We start from the raw sequence: 16,195 nt of genomic DNA, 5'->3' as shown, positions 1-16,195 counted from the left end.
GCACGTCTTCTCTAGAGTACGTACTGTACTGCCACCTCCTGGCAGATCTGTCACTAACATTATGAAAGGGAAGAGAAAAGAACAAACCAAACGCCATTTGAACGAATGCTTTATTGATATAGAAACAACTGACAAAAATAAATGAAGAATAACACCACTGTTGTTGTTAAAGAAAACAATCTGAGCATTTAAATCTGAACAGCTAGGCTGAGATCTCTAATTTAAAGCTATATGGTGCCTGTTAAGTAAACAACCTCCCCAAAAAGACTACTCAAAAGAATAATAAAAAAGTCCTTTCCCTCTGAATGTTCATGATCTTTTGTCATCTTTTCACCGTTTGCAGAACTACAGGTGTCTCCACATAATTCTATGGCATTTTACACATGGATTCCAGTAGAAAGTCACATGAAGTTGGCATCTCATCATCTGCATCAGTACCTTGCATCTCAAACAATGAGGCATGTAATCATCTTGTAATATACTGAAACAAGGCCACCCACTGACACCCATGTAAGTGAATGAAATAGTAGGATAGAACAGATAAAAATGAAGCAAAATAAGAGATTACATTTACTAATAATGAAATGCCACTAACAAAAGAAATTCAACTTACTTAGCAGGACCTACTCGCCATTTGGCATTTTGGGTTAGTGCACATGAGAGTAACTTCTTTTTTATTTCTTAAAATTGAACCGTGATCTTTGTGATGTGATAGTTTGGTGATAGTTTGTGTGTGAAACATTCTGACAGCAAAAAGTCTATGGCATCTGGTACACACAGCATGGCACAAAGCAAAGGCAAGTGACTCCCGACAAACACAGCATAAATAAAACATTCCCATCAATGAAAAAAAATAACTGAACAAGAGCAAGAAAAAGCAAAGGTTAAAAAAAAGATAAAGCAAAAAACAATTTAGGGTAACATGTTTTCACCAGCAACAGACCAACAAAGCAATAGAGAGTGCGAGTGTAAGGCCGACTGAGAGGGTCAGACATTCACCAGGTGTACAGCTTCACATTGTACTGAGAGTCAAAAATAACAACTGAATGCTCAGCAGCATAGAAACCAGCAGCAAGTTTCTTTTCTTTATTGGTCTAAAATCCACCCCCCTTGAGATTTAAATGTTTCTTCTTTGTGTATTTTATACCCCTCTGCCGACTGATGAATGCTGCTTGGCAGTACTGTTTAAATATAGTTATTTGTATTCCATTATAGTCATATATAGATAAAAGTTATGTAAAAACATTATGCAAAGCAGTGTAAAATAGTTTCTAATACAAAATGATTCATCATTTGTCTTCTTTTGTACAACCTGTGATGATTTCATGTCACAGAATCTGTACTACGTGTGTGTTTTCAGTGAGATGAGCAAGCACATGCTAGCAGTAGGTGAAGGGGTATCAAAGGAGACAGAGGAAGGAGGGATGAAAGAATTCAGAGAGAATGGGGGAACTAGGAGAACGGAAGTGTAGGTGTAGTCAGGATTCACAAAGAATGAGATGAGTGTTTAAATCAAGAGGGTGGGCTCTCAGAACGGAGCGTTGTCCTGGTTTGACTCGTTCGGAGAGTGGGCACTTTCACCATTGGCTTTCCCTCCAACCACCTTATACTGAGACACACAAACAGAAAAAACCATTAAGAGACACGCAGGACACCGAGTGTCCAAGGAAAAATCAAGTTTAAAAAGCATGTGTCAAGTTCTTAGACGTGCTCTACACAGCATAGTCATGTTGGTTTCATATGGTTTTGTAAAACTTTTATATCCTTTTTTAACAACAGTTTACATTTAAAGACTCAAAAAAAATCATCTGGTGTAATTATAAAGAAAAAAATAAACCATTTATTATTTTTTTTAAAAGTCATTCAGTTTTTTGGGGGAAAATTGGCCTTGAGAGACATTAAGGGCCCTCTATACAGCATTGATAATAATAAGAAATATTTCTTGAACACCAAATCAGCATGATAGAATGATTTCTGAAGGATCATGTGACACTGAAGTAATGATGCTGAAAATTCAGCTTTGTATCACAGGAATAAATTACACTTTAAAATATATTAAAATACATAAAAGTAATTTTAAATTGTAAATTTGTTTTCACATTTACTGAGTTTTTGATCAAATAAATGCAGCCTTGCTGAGTATATGAGACCTATTTAAAAAATCTTGATAGTGTATGTGATATAACTTCTTGTTTTATGTTTTATGTTTCCGCTTGATGGTTGTACCACTTGACTTTGATTTGATGGACAAATGTCTTCGTTTTTGTCTTTGTCAATATTTTAAATATATCAAATGTATTTTTGAATAAATAACCAGATCTGCCAAAAATAAGCATCATGTATTTGACCCAATTTCAAAAGTGAAGCCTTACCTTGATGTTTCCAACTTTGTCCTCAAATGATTTGAAGGTTGGAGAGTTCCTATTTAACAAAACACACATTAATCCCACAGTTCGTGGCAGAAGAAACATTGCAATTAATTAGACATGAGCAAGTGGACTTAGTAAAGTAACTGGCTTATAAAAGGTAAGAAAAAAACAAGCATGCCAAAAATAAATAAATATATTTATCAAGCATTATGAGAATATTCAATACAGCCGTTTAAACAGTTTAGTATTATTTGTTTTAATTAAAAAAAAAAAACGGTTTGAGTTGAGGGGCAGTGGTTTACCCTAGTACTTTACCTCATAGTTGGCATACTTATTGAATGGCGAATGGAGTAGTTGCTACTTCGAAAGCATTAAAAGGAGAAAAAGTTGTGTGTGTTAGCAAGCAAGCAGGACAGCACACAAGGCAGAGAGATCAGCTGGGCTACACCACACAAAGACTGCTAGTATGTCTGTGACATTTCCAGCTCAAACTTCGGATCTTTAAAAATCACATTTGTTCACACATAATATAGCACTGTAATCATGCACAAGTAGTTAAGAATCAAAATTAGCAGGGTTTCGGAGCTAAAATAACATTAAAATCAATATTACATTCAAATTATAATTAAAAACTTTTTTTTTATTAAATGGGCTTAGTATTACAAACAGAGCTCTATGTTAAGCGTAAATTATTTGATGACATTAATCAGTCTTACCCAAAGGAGTTAGAGAAAGGAAGAGCTCTGTAGACCAAGCAAGGGCAGCGTTTAAAAAGAAAGGGGGAATACAAAAGCAATCAGGTTGGGTGTTAAGCAGGACCAAAGCAAGCAGGACGAACAAATTATGAGAATTATTGTTCTGATATAGAGGAATACAGGGAATAGCGAAGTGAACCAAAAAACAATCAAACCATTTTATGGGGGTAAATATGATGGATAGATGTTAATGACTAAAAGTGGCTAATAAATTTGAGTGATGTCATTATTTGTCTGATGAATGAAGGGACACAGCAGCAGAGCTTTAATTAATAAAGCAAGGCTGAAGCTTTTGATCTGTTGAATGACGTGATTAGCTTCTCTCTGTCACACACTAGAGACTGATTTATGGAGCAGCTAATGATTTTGATACTGGTCTCAGGCCCTCTGCATATCAGAACACTGAGGACCAACTATTCACAGGTCACGTTTAATAGAAGGAAAGTCAGGCCTTCACAAAACTCCTTTTCTTCTGCCTTCTGTTTGTGGGGTGGTGAAGGAAGTTAAATAAATGTGTGCAAATAATGGTAAGAACAGAGACAGTATATGCAGTAAAGTGAATCAGGAGCCAGGAAAACAGGTTAGGGTGAGCTTCTGTTCATCATATGAGTAAAACAGCCGGTTACAGTTTAAGTGGCTCTGCTGACTGTGGTCGCACTGCATTAACACTCATTATGGATAATAATGGCTTCATAGTGATGATGAATGGCAGCAGGATATGACAAATGCAAAAGAGTGGATCAATAACCAAAGAGACAACGTAGGCATGAGGGCTTTGTTCACACTGTATACAAATCCAATTCAGTTTCCAATCCAATCTTTTGTCTGCACTGTGATTTCATCAGATTTCAAATCACATATGGATGTTGTTTGGATTGTATATTTCTTTCTTTTTTGGTATTCAGAATCAATGATTTTCAGTAGGATTTTTGCTGCCCGTCTAAACGAAGCCAAAGGCAAGTGATGGAGAAATGCCACATATACACACACACACATAAATGCAGTTTAAGATAAATCATGAACTGTTTTGACACAACAGAACTAAACTGCTAAGTTAGACAAAACACTTGGACATTAACCAGGAACAATGGTTAGTCTAAATTCATATTACCCAAGAAAAATTGTGAATTAAATAAAAACATATGCAAGTTAAAAGAAAGGATGCAAATTTAAGTGACTGCAGAGTCACATTGTAATTTGTGATTGAGAAAAAAAAAAAAAAAAGGTACTAGAGAAACAGAAATGATTTTGATACTGGTCTCAGGCCCTCTGCATATCAGAACACTGAGGACCAACTATTCACAGGTCACGTTTAATAGAAGGAAAGTCAGGCCTTCACAAAACTCCTTTTCTTCTGCCTTCTGTTTGTGGGGTGGTGAAGGAAGTTAAATAAATGTGTGCAAATAATGGTAAGAACAGAGACAGTATATGCAGTAAAGTGAATCAGGAGCCAGGAAAACAGGTTAGGGTGAGCTTCTGTTCATCATATGAGTAAAACAGCCGGTTACAGTTTAAGTGGCTCTGCTGACTGTGGTCGCACTGCATTAACACTCATTATGGATAATAATGGCTTCATAGTGATGATGAATGGCAGCAGGATATGACAAATGCAAAAGAGTGGATCAATAACCAAAGAGACAACGTAGGCATGAGGGCTTTGTTCACACTGTATACAAATCCAATTCAGTTTCCAATCCAATCTTTTGTCTGCACTGTGATTTCATCAGATTTCAAATCACATATGGATGTTGTTTGGATTGTATATTTCTTTCTTTTTTGGTATTCAGAATCAATGATTTTCAGTAGGATTTTTGCTGCCCGTCTAAACGAAGCCAAAGGCAAGTGATGGAGAAATGCCACATATACACACACACACATAAATGCAGTTTAAGATAAATCATGAACTGTTTTGACACAACAGAACTAAACTGCTAAGTTAGACAAAACACTTGGACATTAACCAGGAACAATGGTTAGTCTAAATTCATATTACCCAAGAAAAATTGTGAATTAAATAAAAACATATGCAAGTTAAAAGAAAGGATGCAAATTTAAGTGACTGCAGAGTCACATTGTAATTTGTGATTGAGAAAAAAAAAAAAAAAAGGTACTAGAGAAACAGAGGAAGCACAAGGGTGGGCATTTTAACTTGTGCATTACCTCATGTCACCCAGTTTCCTGCTGATGGCCGTGCCAACGGTGGAGAGGGCGGCTGAGGTCTTCTGTCCAGCCTGAGACAGCGTTTCCTGAGTCTTTTTATACCTGTAAGAGGAAGAACGCAGAGAGAAGAGGATGTGGGGAGAGAGAGAAAAATATTTGAAAAAATCATGTGAAACTCTTTAATGTCCATGAACTTCTCAGGAGTTAGTCAACAAGACCACAGCCTCCAGATAACAAACACCAGTCAGACACCCTTAAAGTCATCAGAAATGTTGTTAGTTATTTCACTGGATACCAAATGAAAAAGAAATCCTCTTAATATACACTACCATTCAAAAGTTTGGAGTAAGATTCTGTTTTAAAAGAAACTGAGATTATACATTCCATTAATCAAAAGTGATAAAAAAAAAAAATGTTATGGCAAAAATGTTACAAAAGATTTCTATTTCAAATAAATGCTGCTCTGTTTAACTTTCTATTCACCAAAGAATCCAGGAAAAAAATGCATCAGTATCCATAAATACATTAAGCAAAACTGTTTTCAACTGATAATAATTAAAAATGTTGCTTGAGCAGCAAATCAGCATATTAGAATGAATTCTGAAGGATCATGTGACACTGAAGACTGGAGTAATGATGCTGAAAATTCATTTTCACAAAATTCATAAAGTACACTTTAAAATATATGAAAACAAGAATGTTTTTTAAATTCCAGTTTTAAATTGTAATAATATTTAAATTCCAGTTTTAAATTGTAATAATAATATAACACTGTATTTTGATCAAATAAATGCATCCTTGGTAAGCATAATGGACAAAAGAAATCGTACAAATTCCAAACTTAAATAGTAATGCGTATCTACAGAGTAAGCTCATTTAAATTGCAATTCACAATACTTATAACGCAATATAAGATTGCATTATCTAATAACCCAGCGAGAAACAAAATCCACAAAGCAGAGCAAGCCACCCTAAAACAATCTTTTAGCCCTTCATGACCTTAAAATAGCAGAAAACATACTTTAAAATACACAAAATGTAAAGAATGAAGTAACTCACACTTCAGAGCTGGAAATGTCATCCAGAGTGGCAGAAGCTGAAAGATATCTACAGTACAAACGAACAGGGTAATACATTCAAATCTCCACTCTCACAGTCACAACGTGCTATAAACACACACACAGCGTATTTCATTTTTAAATTTATGATTATACAATTATGCTGCCTCACAAACAGAACACAAGCGCTGCTAAAATGCACAGCCAGAGAAAAACAACACCAGTTTATTTGACATCCTTCTTAAACACACAAACTCCTGGTGTTTAATTGAGAAACTTGTGTGCTTGAATAAGGTGTGAGTATACTGGAGCTTTCAAGCAGAAAAAGTCACAGTCAGCAAATCTTGAAAGTCAAAACGACATGACATAAACCACCTTAGTTATTGGGAATCAAGTAGCATGTTAGTGCAGAGGATATTGTAAAGTGGATCTTGATGTAATATTCATGACTATAGAAAGTGCACAAAACTGCAGAATGGTTTCAGGAAGCATTAATTGGCCTGTACTGCTGCAGACGTGGCATTCGTTCATCTGAACCTGACAAGACTTTCCTTACACAAACATATGCCCTCTCTGTAGACGTTTCTGTGTGTAAAGAGGGAAGTGGGAGATCTCACACACTCGTGATAACGTAGCCTGTCTGACAGGTTTATGAAACCGCAACTACATCAGGACTGCCGCTAAAAGTCATGGGACCCGGGGGAAACCACAGAGGACCGTAGCAACTTTAGTCTCATCACAGGACCCGATTCCAGATTTACCTTCTGACGACAGCGCTGTTTATAAAGCTAAACCCGTCAATATTACTGCAACACAATTTGTTAACTTTTTAAAACCATGAAAAAATTGTCAAAGAGCTGATTCCTCTTGCTTGACCTTTCTGAGATATGGTAAATCAAGCAAAATGGCAGCTGCTTCAACAGTTAGCAGTAGCTAAGAACCTGTTTGATATGCTATTTTATTATAGTTAGAGTAACCTAATGTGCCTTTTTTGTTCAATATATTGTAAAAGTACATACAATACCATTCAAAAGTTTGGGTTCAGTAAGATAAAAAAAAAATATATATATATACTTTTATTTAGCAAGGACATATTAAAGTGTTCAAAGTGACAGCAATAACTTCTATTCATCAAATAATCCTGAAAATATTATGAACCTACATTAAAATACAGAAATATTAAGCAGCACACCTGTTTTTAATATATTAAATATATAATATATAATATATATTGGTAATAATAAAAAAACAATTTCTTCAGAATCAAATCAGCTTATTAGAGTGATTTCTGAAGGATCATGTGACACTGAAGACTGGAGTAATGATGCTGAAAATTCAGTTTTGCATCACAGGAATAAATTACATTTTAAAATATACGAAAATTTTCACAACATCTTTGATCAAATAAATGCAGACAGGTGTGCTTAAGAAATGTCTTTCAAATACATTTAAAAAAATGTTAACCCCAAACTTCTATCTTTTGAGCAGTAGTATAAAAGAGGTGAATTAATGTAGCGATTTCTATTTGCAGCACTGCTATAGAAACAAATAATTTGAACAGGCAAGGATGTGAACAGCTGATCTTCAGCAGCTGATGATTCAGGCATGGTACATGAATGCAGCATAACTTTTAAAGAAGCAAAGAGCTGTATGTTCTTGAGTGTTTCAGAGATGGAGGAGTACTACTTGCATGAGTGGACAAAGAGACTGTGAAGCTAAAAAAAAACAGAAAGAGTCAAAAATATATGAGACATGATTCAGTGTTTTAGGCGCCCACTTTAACTAAAAAGCAAAAATACCTCTGTCCTTCCTCATGTGGCAATTAAGATCCAATTTTCTTCTATAAACAGCCTTTGTCTTTCAATACTATGTAACGTTTCAGTTAGTAGAGTGGAGAATTAATGGGGCTGATAAATATGTAGGGCTGGGTAAAAAAATATCGATATGTCAATATTAATCGATTCTCATTTTTACGGAACGATATCGATTCTTAAATCCCAAGAATCGATTAGTCTAGACTGTTTTCAGTTAATGGACGGAACATTGAAGCGCACCTCCCATCCAATAAATCGCAATAAGCATTGTGCTTTAGTACTTTAAATATGAAACAAAGTCTCAGAGTTCAAATTCTGTCCATTGTATTGCAGTATTTAAACAATAAATGCAGTTTTGGCGCTGTTTAATGTGGAGTGACAGATCGCTGGAGCGCCTCAGTTCGACAGACGCAGCAGAGAAAGGCGCACGTGAACTGATCATCTCCTCCACATTAATACCAGTTTCAGCACAAAATAAACATGACTAAACATCCTAAGTTAAGTTAAAATAAAGAGTACAACTTCACAATCCGTATCCTGTCTCATGTAATCGCTCAATCAGTGTTTCAGCCGCGCAAAGACGTCAATAATGACTTGTGACGTTACATGACACATTGTTTACATTTAGAAAAAACATATTCGGTGACCATAAACTCATTAGATAGAAAAATAAACTGTAGAGAGGGGCATTTTGCTAAAAATATGCACCATATAACATATTATAATTGTTACTTTTCTTCAATGTTTAATTTATGTTTGAATAAATCCATAAATTGTTTTATGACAGACACCATTTAAATGTTTATATTTAAAAAAAGAAATAACGAATTAAAGTAGAAATATTATTATGTAATTGTAACTTTATTATTTTAAAAACTTAATTAGGTGTAATTTTAGCAGTTGTACAAATCAGTCAATTTTAACCTTCAATATTATAGTAATGTAGTACCAACTGACTCTCATGTATATTTTACAGCATTAGTTGAGATTTTTTATTGCTTGAAAATTTGGCAAGTACTGTACCTGATATATGTCCAAAATAATCGATATTGAATCGAATTGGTAATCGAATCGAATCGCAAGCTTGTGAATGAGAATCAAATCGAATCGAATCGTGAAATTTGTGTCAAAACCCAGCCCTATAAATATGTACATTGTACAGAAGGTTAGAGTTTATGCTACAGGAGACCAGATCATAGCATTTAAAACACCATCAATCTTCGTTTGAGAGAGGTTTTGGTTATTTGTGTTAGGCTGTATTTGATATGGATGGTTCATTTAACCCATCAAGGGGTGGAGCATTTGAACACCTGCATCTATATTTGATGCGCTGCATCCATTGATTTATGATCACCAGAGCAGAAAACCCCCCAAGCCAGCAGTTATGTCTCCTCCTGAAACACGCTGGATTCAGGTGTTCGAATGCTCCACTCTCATTGACAGGTCGAGTGGGTGAGAGGAGTTCATGCATTCACTGCAAATACGTGCCAATGCGGTCAAACACTCACATATCACATCCTGTAACCTTCTCATTCCACTGGCCCAGCTTCTCTGACATCGCCACATAGCTAAAAAACACAGATGTGACTATGTGCTGCCTAGAGTGGAGCAGAACAGCAGATCACTAAAGCAAAATATGGTGTTAACTCTCTCTGACTGACTAAAAACCAATAACTCCATGGACTGAAGTACTGACAGACTGAAATATTGGCTAGGCAAATTATTCTGCTATATTTGGCCATTTTGAGTTGCCAGTGGCTAATTTTAACATATTTCAGTAGATACTGTGCAAAATAAGTGCTCAGATTTGTGTATAAATTTTATGGACATCTTATTTACTGTATGGATACTTTTCAAGTTTTTTTTTTTCATATTTAAAAAAAATTGTAATGTACATTTATAACATTACACACTGTGTGTTGGTATTAAATCTCACACACACACACACACACACACTTGTATTTGTGGTTTACGGGGACTCTCCATAGGCGTAATGGTTTTTATACTGTACAAACTGTATTTTCTATTGCCCTACACCAACCCTACCCCTAAAACACCGTTTTGTATGTTTTTTAAGCCTTTTGTTTTACAGGGACACAGGAAGTGTCCTCATAAACCATGTTTACGTTATAGTACCCATGTCATTATACACATTTGTGTCCTCATAAACCATATATACCTGTACACACACACACACACACACACACTATTTAATACTGTTGCAAGGGAGTTTATAATACAATGGCTGAGGTAGTCATAGTAAATTTGATACCTCTTCTGGCTGCCATAATCATGTAAATGCTCCATATTTTTCCCTTTGTTGGAAATAGGTTATCTTGGATTTTTTTTTTATTTTGCTATTGGAGCAAAAATGATATTTGCTGTAGACTCCCGTTTACCTATAAGTTTACCCATCTATGAATTCCACTTCTGTAAACTCCAGAAATGTTAAAAGGGTCCATTATTGGCCACCCTCTAAAATACTGTTATTGGCATTTGCTAAAAACAAAAACTAAATAAATAAATAAAATAAAAACCAGTTTAAAGCTTGCAGGCAGATTTGATCTTTGGTTTAACATACATTTGGGCAAACATTTTTATATTGGTTTGAGGCAACTCTGAAAACATGAGAACATTATGCTATCGTAGTAAATGTAAAAACCAGGGCTGGATCCTACAAAAAAACTGGCACTTTATCCTAAACTACTGACAGGGTGATTACACCATAACAAAAAAATGAAAACACACGTTTTGGTAGGTTCACATTAGACTACCAAAATAGTAGTTCACATCAAGCCAGTCTTGGCCCACGCAACCTCAGGCTTTTAAGGGTCTAAGGTACTGACCAGGACCATCTCAGTTAAGTAAAATACTACACACACTCATAAAACCACCAAAGTTTTTCCACCTACAGGATCAAAAACAGCAAACATCTGTTGTTTGTATAAAATCTTGAGAGTCACGCTCAAACCAATGGCCATGAGCTCCAGCTTGGAACACAATAAATGGTGGTAATTCATGTCTGAGTCGACTACAATCCTCCCACAGAGCCCTTTGAAACCGGACTGCCATTTTTCAACTGATAAAACAATTACACTGAAGGACTTTCAGCTGACGGCATAGATGCCCGTCTATAATGTACACAGAAACCAATGGTCATCTCCGCTGCCTGAACATGCACTCAAGAGCTTTTTCTAATGCTTTCATTTGGTAACGTACAATCTTGCAAAAAATGCAATTGGACACCTGCGACTCTTTATTTTTAGGCAGATTTCCAGCAGCATAAAGAGAGAGGAATGTGTGTGAGCTGGAGAAGAGCACATTGAAGCTGGATTAGTTTGAAAGGCTTCAGATCTCCCATGAATTCCTCCACTGATGGAACCAGCTACCAGCTTGCATCTGCCATCTTGCAGAGTCGTTACCCATTTGTCACTTCAACAAACCCTTTCTAAATTTTGTCCAGTATTATGTCATTCCTGCAGGGTCTGTGAAAGCGGTTTAGGGTTCGAATTTGCATATGGCAACCCAGAAGACAGTACATGTTACCTCCTGGGTTTAAGTAAGCAGGACATGTAAAGGAAGGCATCCTTACGCGTTTGAGGTCTGGACGTCCTGCCAGCTTTTGGTGATGTTCTGTTTGAACTCGGTCAGGGGGCTCAGGCCCAGTTTACGCTTCAGCTCCGATGCATGGTGCTCTTTAGCCGACAGCACCTGCCTCAAGGTGTGGATCTCCTCCTCAACCTAATAGGAGGATGTCACACTTTGTTTTAAAGAAGTAAACAATAACTGAATAACATGAATGTATGAGTTACTTCAATTTATAATGAATCACTCTGAATTAACATGTTAAATTAACAGCCCTAATCTGAAGACATATTGGAGAAGATGAGCACATTCTCAAACCCCTGGTCATGCAGTGGCTGTAGGTGTTTACCTTGGTGAGCTCCAGTCTCAGTTCCTCGGCCTCCTCCTCTGTCAGACCCGGAGGGAGAGTCCCTGGACTCACAGCAGCCGCCCCCCTCTCTTCAGGCATGTCTGAGAGAGAGTCACAGCCCAGGCCTTTATGTGGAGAGTTCAGATTGATGTCTGTCAGATTGAAAGAGAATGATATATTAAAGATGAAGTGCATAATTTCCGTAACACTAAACAGAATTGTAAAAAATAAATGTGATCAGAGAAGTTTATTTTCTTGAAATCGCTTTGGACCACAAAAAAAAACCCAAACTTAACTTTTCCACAGTAAATACATCACCACAGAAAGAAAATGCCCTTGTTACAATATTTAATTATGTTATTTATCCTGTCACCATGAACTTATGATCACTCTTCACACAAACATTTTATCTAACTCACATTCAGAGGTAAAAGCATAAACGGCAGAAAACGAGGCTGAATCCAGCTTTTTATCCTATTTATTGACGCTATCCATTGCACCTTAAAAAACATGACGCTTCCACGTAGCTTCTTATTCACACTCAACTTAAAGACCGTGTGGATTTTGTTTTTTTTTCATGTTTTTTAATGGCCCACGTTGCTTGTGTTGCTGTTTTCAAAATAAAATAATACATTCTTTTTAAATGCAAATAACACTGAATTAGCAGCGAAATTGGACCATGTAAAGGCACATACAATATGATTACAGTATTATTTATTACTGAACGTGTCATCAGCTCAACTTAGGGACCATGTGTTTTACTCTTATTCATGCTTTTTTAGGCACCCTTTACTATTGTGTCTGTTTTAGGAAAAGAATAATAAACTATTCTGAAACGTAAATAACACCAAGATATCAGTGAAAATGACTAAGAATATTAAACATAATTCTTTCATTGTTGCATATGTCGTCTTTTGAGTAATGAATCAACTGCATTAATGAATCATCAACTGAATTTAAAAATAATAATAATTCAAACAACTGTTACAAATGTCAATATCCCGAGGTAACTAGAGATTATGCCAGCTCCAGCTTGGATCCTCTTATGAAGACTTCACATGACCCAACACCTTTGAATAGATGACACCTACCCCTCCAAGGACTCCAGAACATCAACTCTGGATGATTATAGAAAATGATCAAGTTGTCATTGCTTTAAAATGCACATTCATTTTGCTTAAATGCATATATGATATTTGTAAATACTGTAATCTGTAGCATCTTCCAACTGTACTTTCTGATATCATCTCATAAAAGACTATTGTGGTGTTATAACATAGAAACATGCCTTTTCTGTAAAGCTGCTTTGAAAAAACATGTACTGTGAAAAGCATTATATAAATAAATGTGAACTAAACTTAATTGAATTAAAAGAGCAATTGCATTGTTCGTTACTGTACTGTACCGTGAAGTCATGGACACTGACAATACAGTTAGAAGAGCCATTGCAGTATTGGCCCGATTGGAGGCGCTATATCTCTGCTGACTTTCAGGGTGCGTTAAAGGGGTCATATGATCCTGCTAAAAAGAACATTATTTTGTGTATTTGGTGTAATGAAATGTGTTTATGCGGTTTAAGGTTAAAAAAACAAATTATTTTCCACATACTGTACATTATTGTTTCTCCTCTATGCCCCGCCTTCTGAAACGCGTCGATTTTTACAAAGCTCATCGGTCTGAAAAGCGAGGTGTGCTCTGATTGGCCAGCTATCCAGTGCGTTGTGATTGGCCGAATACCTCAAACGTGTGACGAAATGTTACGCCCCTACCATATTGTGATGCCCTGTCTAGTGTTGTGCCGAATTCTGCACCCCCTCGTTGAAGTCGCTACCTGATTTCCCACATCGTGATGTAGGTATGTGGGGGCGTGTTAGAGCGAGCTGTTTTAGGTAGGCATGGTTGACTCTTAACTTTTATAAAGAATATCTCTTTGGATTTGAGATTAGTCTTTGCAACTTTACAGATCATCTTTATGCACCAAGAGCTTGTAACAATTCAAAGAGAAAGGAAAAATTGAAATCGCATCATATGACCCCTTTAAACTGGAGCCTTATTCCCAAGGCATCTGACTGTCACCATGCAAAATTTCAGACATTTTTACTGTCGCATTTTGAAGATATGAACCCATGAATTTGGCAGATATGACGATACAATAACAGGAGAAATTGCATTATTGGCCCAATTGGAGGCGCTATATCTCAGCTGCCTTTTGAGGGTGCGTTAAAAGTTATAGTAGGGCTTTATTGCTATATGTTATACACAGTGTATTGTTAATATATTAATTGTATTTTTTTTTTCGGCCATTCAATACACACGTGTGTACAGTTCAAGTGCTCAATTTAGGTCTGTGAAAGAGATGTCACGTGGGTCTGAGCTATATTAATGAGACATGTCATCTGCCCCTTACTGACCCTAAACTGCCTATTTAAATAGCATCACATAATGTGGCACAACAGATAAAGGAGTGGTGTTGTCTTTACTAATGGTTTAATAATAATAACGTTATCCCAGATCCATGTTGAAAATCGCCACGCCATAAGCGCACACGTCAAACACCAAGAAAGGGAACAATAATTTCCCAGATATCATCTATGATTTCGATGCAAATCAAATTATTGTAACGCAAACACCTGCACTCAGCCTCGATGTGTTTTTGTTATGCATTAGTAACCTGACCGCCTGCCCTGCCCTGATCTCCCCTTCACCACCACACATTCACTACGCTGGGATCCAGAGATAAGGCTACAGTTACTCTAAATTACGCTATAAACGTATAAGCGGTTGTATCAATCCAGTGTTGTCGTGTTTGATTGCTTAGTTTTTGTTTACCTTGATTGGCGGAATCCATGTCGTCGGTTTAGATCTTCAAAATGTTGTCTTGACAGTTACGTAATTCAGAGGAAAAAAAGCTCTGCGATGCGTAAATACGTGTCTTCCCTCTGGTTACTATCAAAACATCCCAAAACGCTTGACAAGCCAGCAGAAGATGCCGAGCGATCAGCCAGCTCAGCTTGAAGAGCTGCCCAAGTGCGCTTTCTTTCCGGCGCGCTGAGATGACGTCAACAAAACAGCTGAGAAAAACACAGTCGCCCAGACTGTTTTAGGACAATCTAGCAGATCAGTGCTTAAGAAAAGCATGTAATTTCCAATGCACATTTCCAGTTGCACTTTATACCCAGCTAAAAGCAGACATCGGTGTATTCATCAAACCAAACGGCTAGACGATTCTTTAGCTTATTTCTATTAGCGATGTGCGATTAGTGAACGGATTTTTCAGTCAAATCTCTTCAGAGATGCGTTTTTAAAGATTAAAGATTTCTAATTAATGGAGAAAATGACTTTGACTTAAGAACGAATACTCTAAAGTAAATCAGTCTCGAACAGCATGACTCGACAATGACCTTATAAGAATTGTAATTAAACTTAAAAAAAAAAAAATAATTAAAAAATCATTTCGACATAAACTAATATGAAACTGCAAGACCAGCGGCGCCTCCGAGTCTCCGCAGCTGCATGAAGCTGTGTAAACACAACAATACAGCAAAAGGGTCTGGCTGCAGCTTGGCGCTTGCGAGGAAAATACTATATACATATTCATTATATTAATAAACTGTATATTGAATTTAATATTTTAATAGCATCTTACATTAAGCCATGTTAAGCGTTTATGTTTTTCTACAGGAGAAAAACGCTTAACAAGAGACTTTGCGCATTGCGTTCATATTCTGCTGTTCTGTGGCCACAGATTTGCGGGTCTTGTCTTTTTCTTGCAGGACCCTGTAGGTTACGGTACTAAATTAGTTTTAATCATTAAATCACCACCACAGCGTCTTGTCTCCATTGGCAACACGCACGATTTGTGTCGATTGCAAGTGACGTTGCAGGTATCGGAGAGTGCAAGTGGCGATTGCAAGTGACATTGTAATTTAGTTTCTTTTGTCTTGTCTTCACCACCTGGCTACTGTTGTAAAATGTTGAGAGATTCAAACAAAAAGTAATCAATAAATAGAACAAAATAAAAAATAAAAAAGACTGCAAGTGACGTCGCTAGCGGAAGTGCAAGTGTCTGAGAGTGCAAGCCTGAGAAAGCAAGTCTGAGAGTGCA

The 16,195-nt window shown here is 36.5% G+C and overlaps 1 protein-coding gene across 7 annotated transcripts; it reads right to left on the bottom strand.

Annotated features, from left to right (window-relative positions):
- Window positions 1–92: 92 nt before the first annotated feature.
- LOC107657052 (tumor protein D54-like) lies at window positions 93–15,232 on the bottom strand. Of its 7 annotated transcripts, none has more exons than XM_016445053.1 (9): window positions 14,920–15,232; window positions 12,091–12,242; window positions 11,749–11,897; window positions 6,344–6,391; window positions 5,285–5,386; window positions 3,086–3,112; window positions 2,685–2,729; window positions 2,373–2,421; window positions 93–1,609 (listed from the first exon to the last, which is right to left on the bottom strand). In XM_016445053.1, the coding sequence occupies exons 1-9, from the start codon at window positions 14,936–14,938 to the stop codon at window positions 1,529–1,531; spliced, it is 672 nt and encodes a 223-aa protein (XP_016300539.1). In that variant the 5' UTR covers window positions 14,939–15,232; the 3' UTR covers window positions 93–1,528. The 7 variants fall into 7 exon arrangements, with proteins under 7 accessions (XP_016300539.1, XP_016300540.1, XP_016300541.1 ...); XM_016445054.1 differs by having other exon boundaries at window positions 2,685–2,726; XM_016445055.1 differs by lacking the exon at window positions 3,086–3,112 and having other exon boundaries at window positions 14,920–15,231.
- Window positions 15,233–16,195: the final 963 nt, after the last annotated feature.

This window comes from Sinocyclocheilus anshuiensis, unplaced genomic scaffold, assembly GCF_001515605.1.
Source record: "Sinocyclocheilus anshuiensis isolate Anshui unplaced genomic scaffold, SAMN03320099.WGS_v1.1 scaffold1453, whole genome shotgun sequence".
NCBI classification, from domain to species: domain Eukaryota; kingdom Metazoa; phylum Chordata; class Actinopteri; order Cypriniformes; family Cyprinidae; genus Sinocyclocheilus; species Sinocyclocheilus anshuiensis.
The sequence above is the reverse complement of the archived record's forward strand: the minus strand, read 5'-3'. Positions and strand labels throughout refer to the sequence as shown.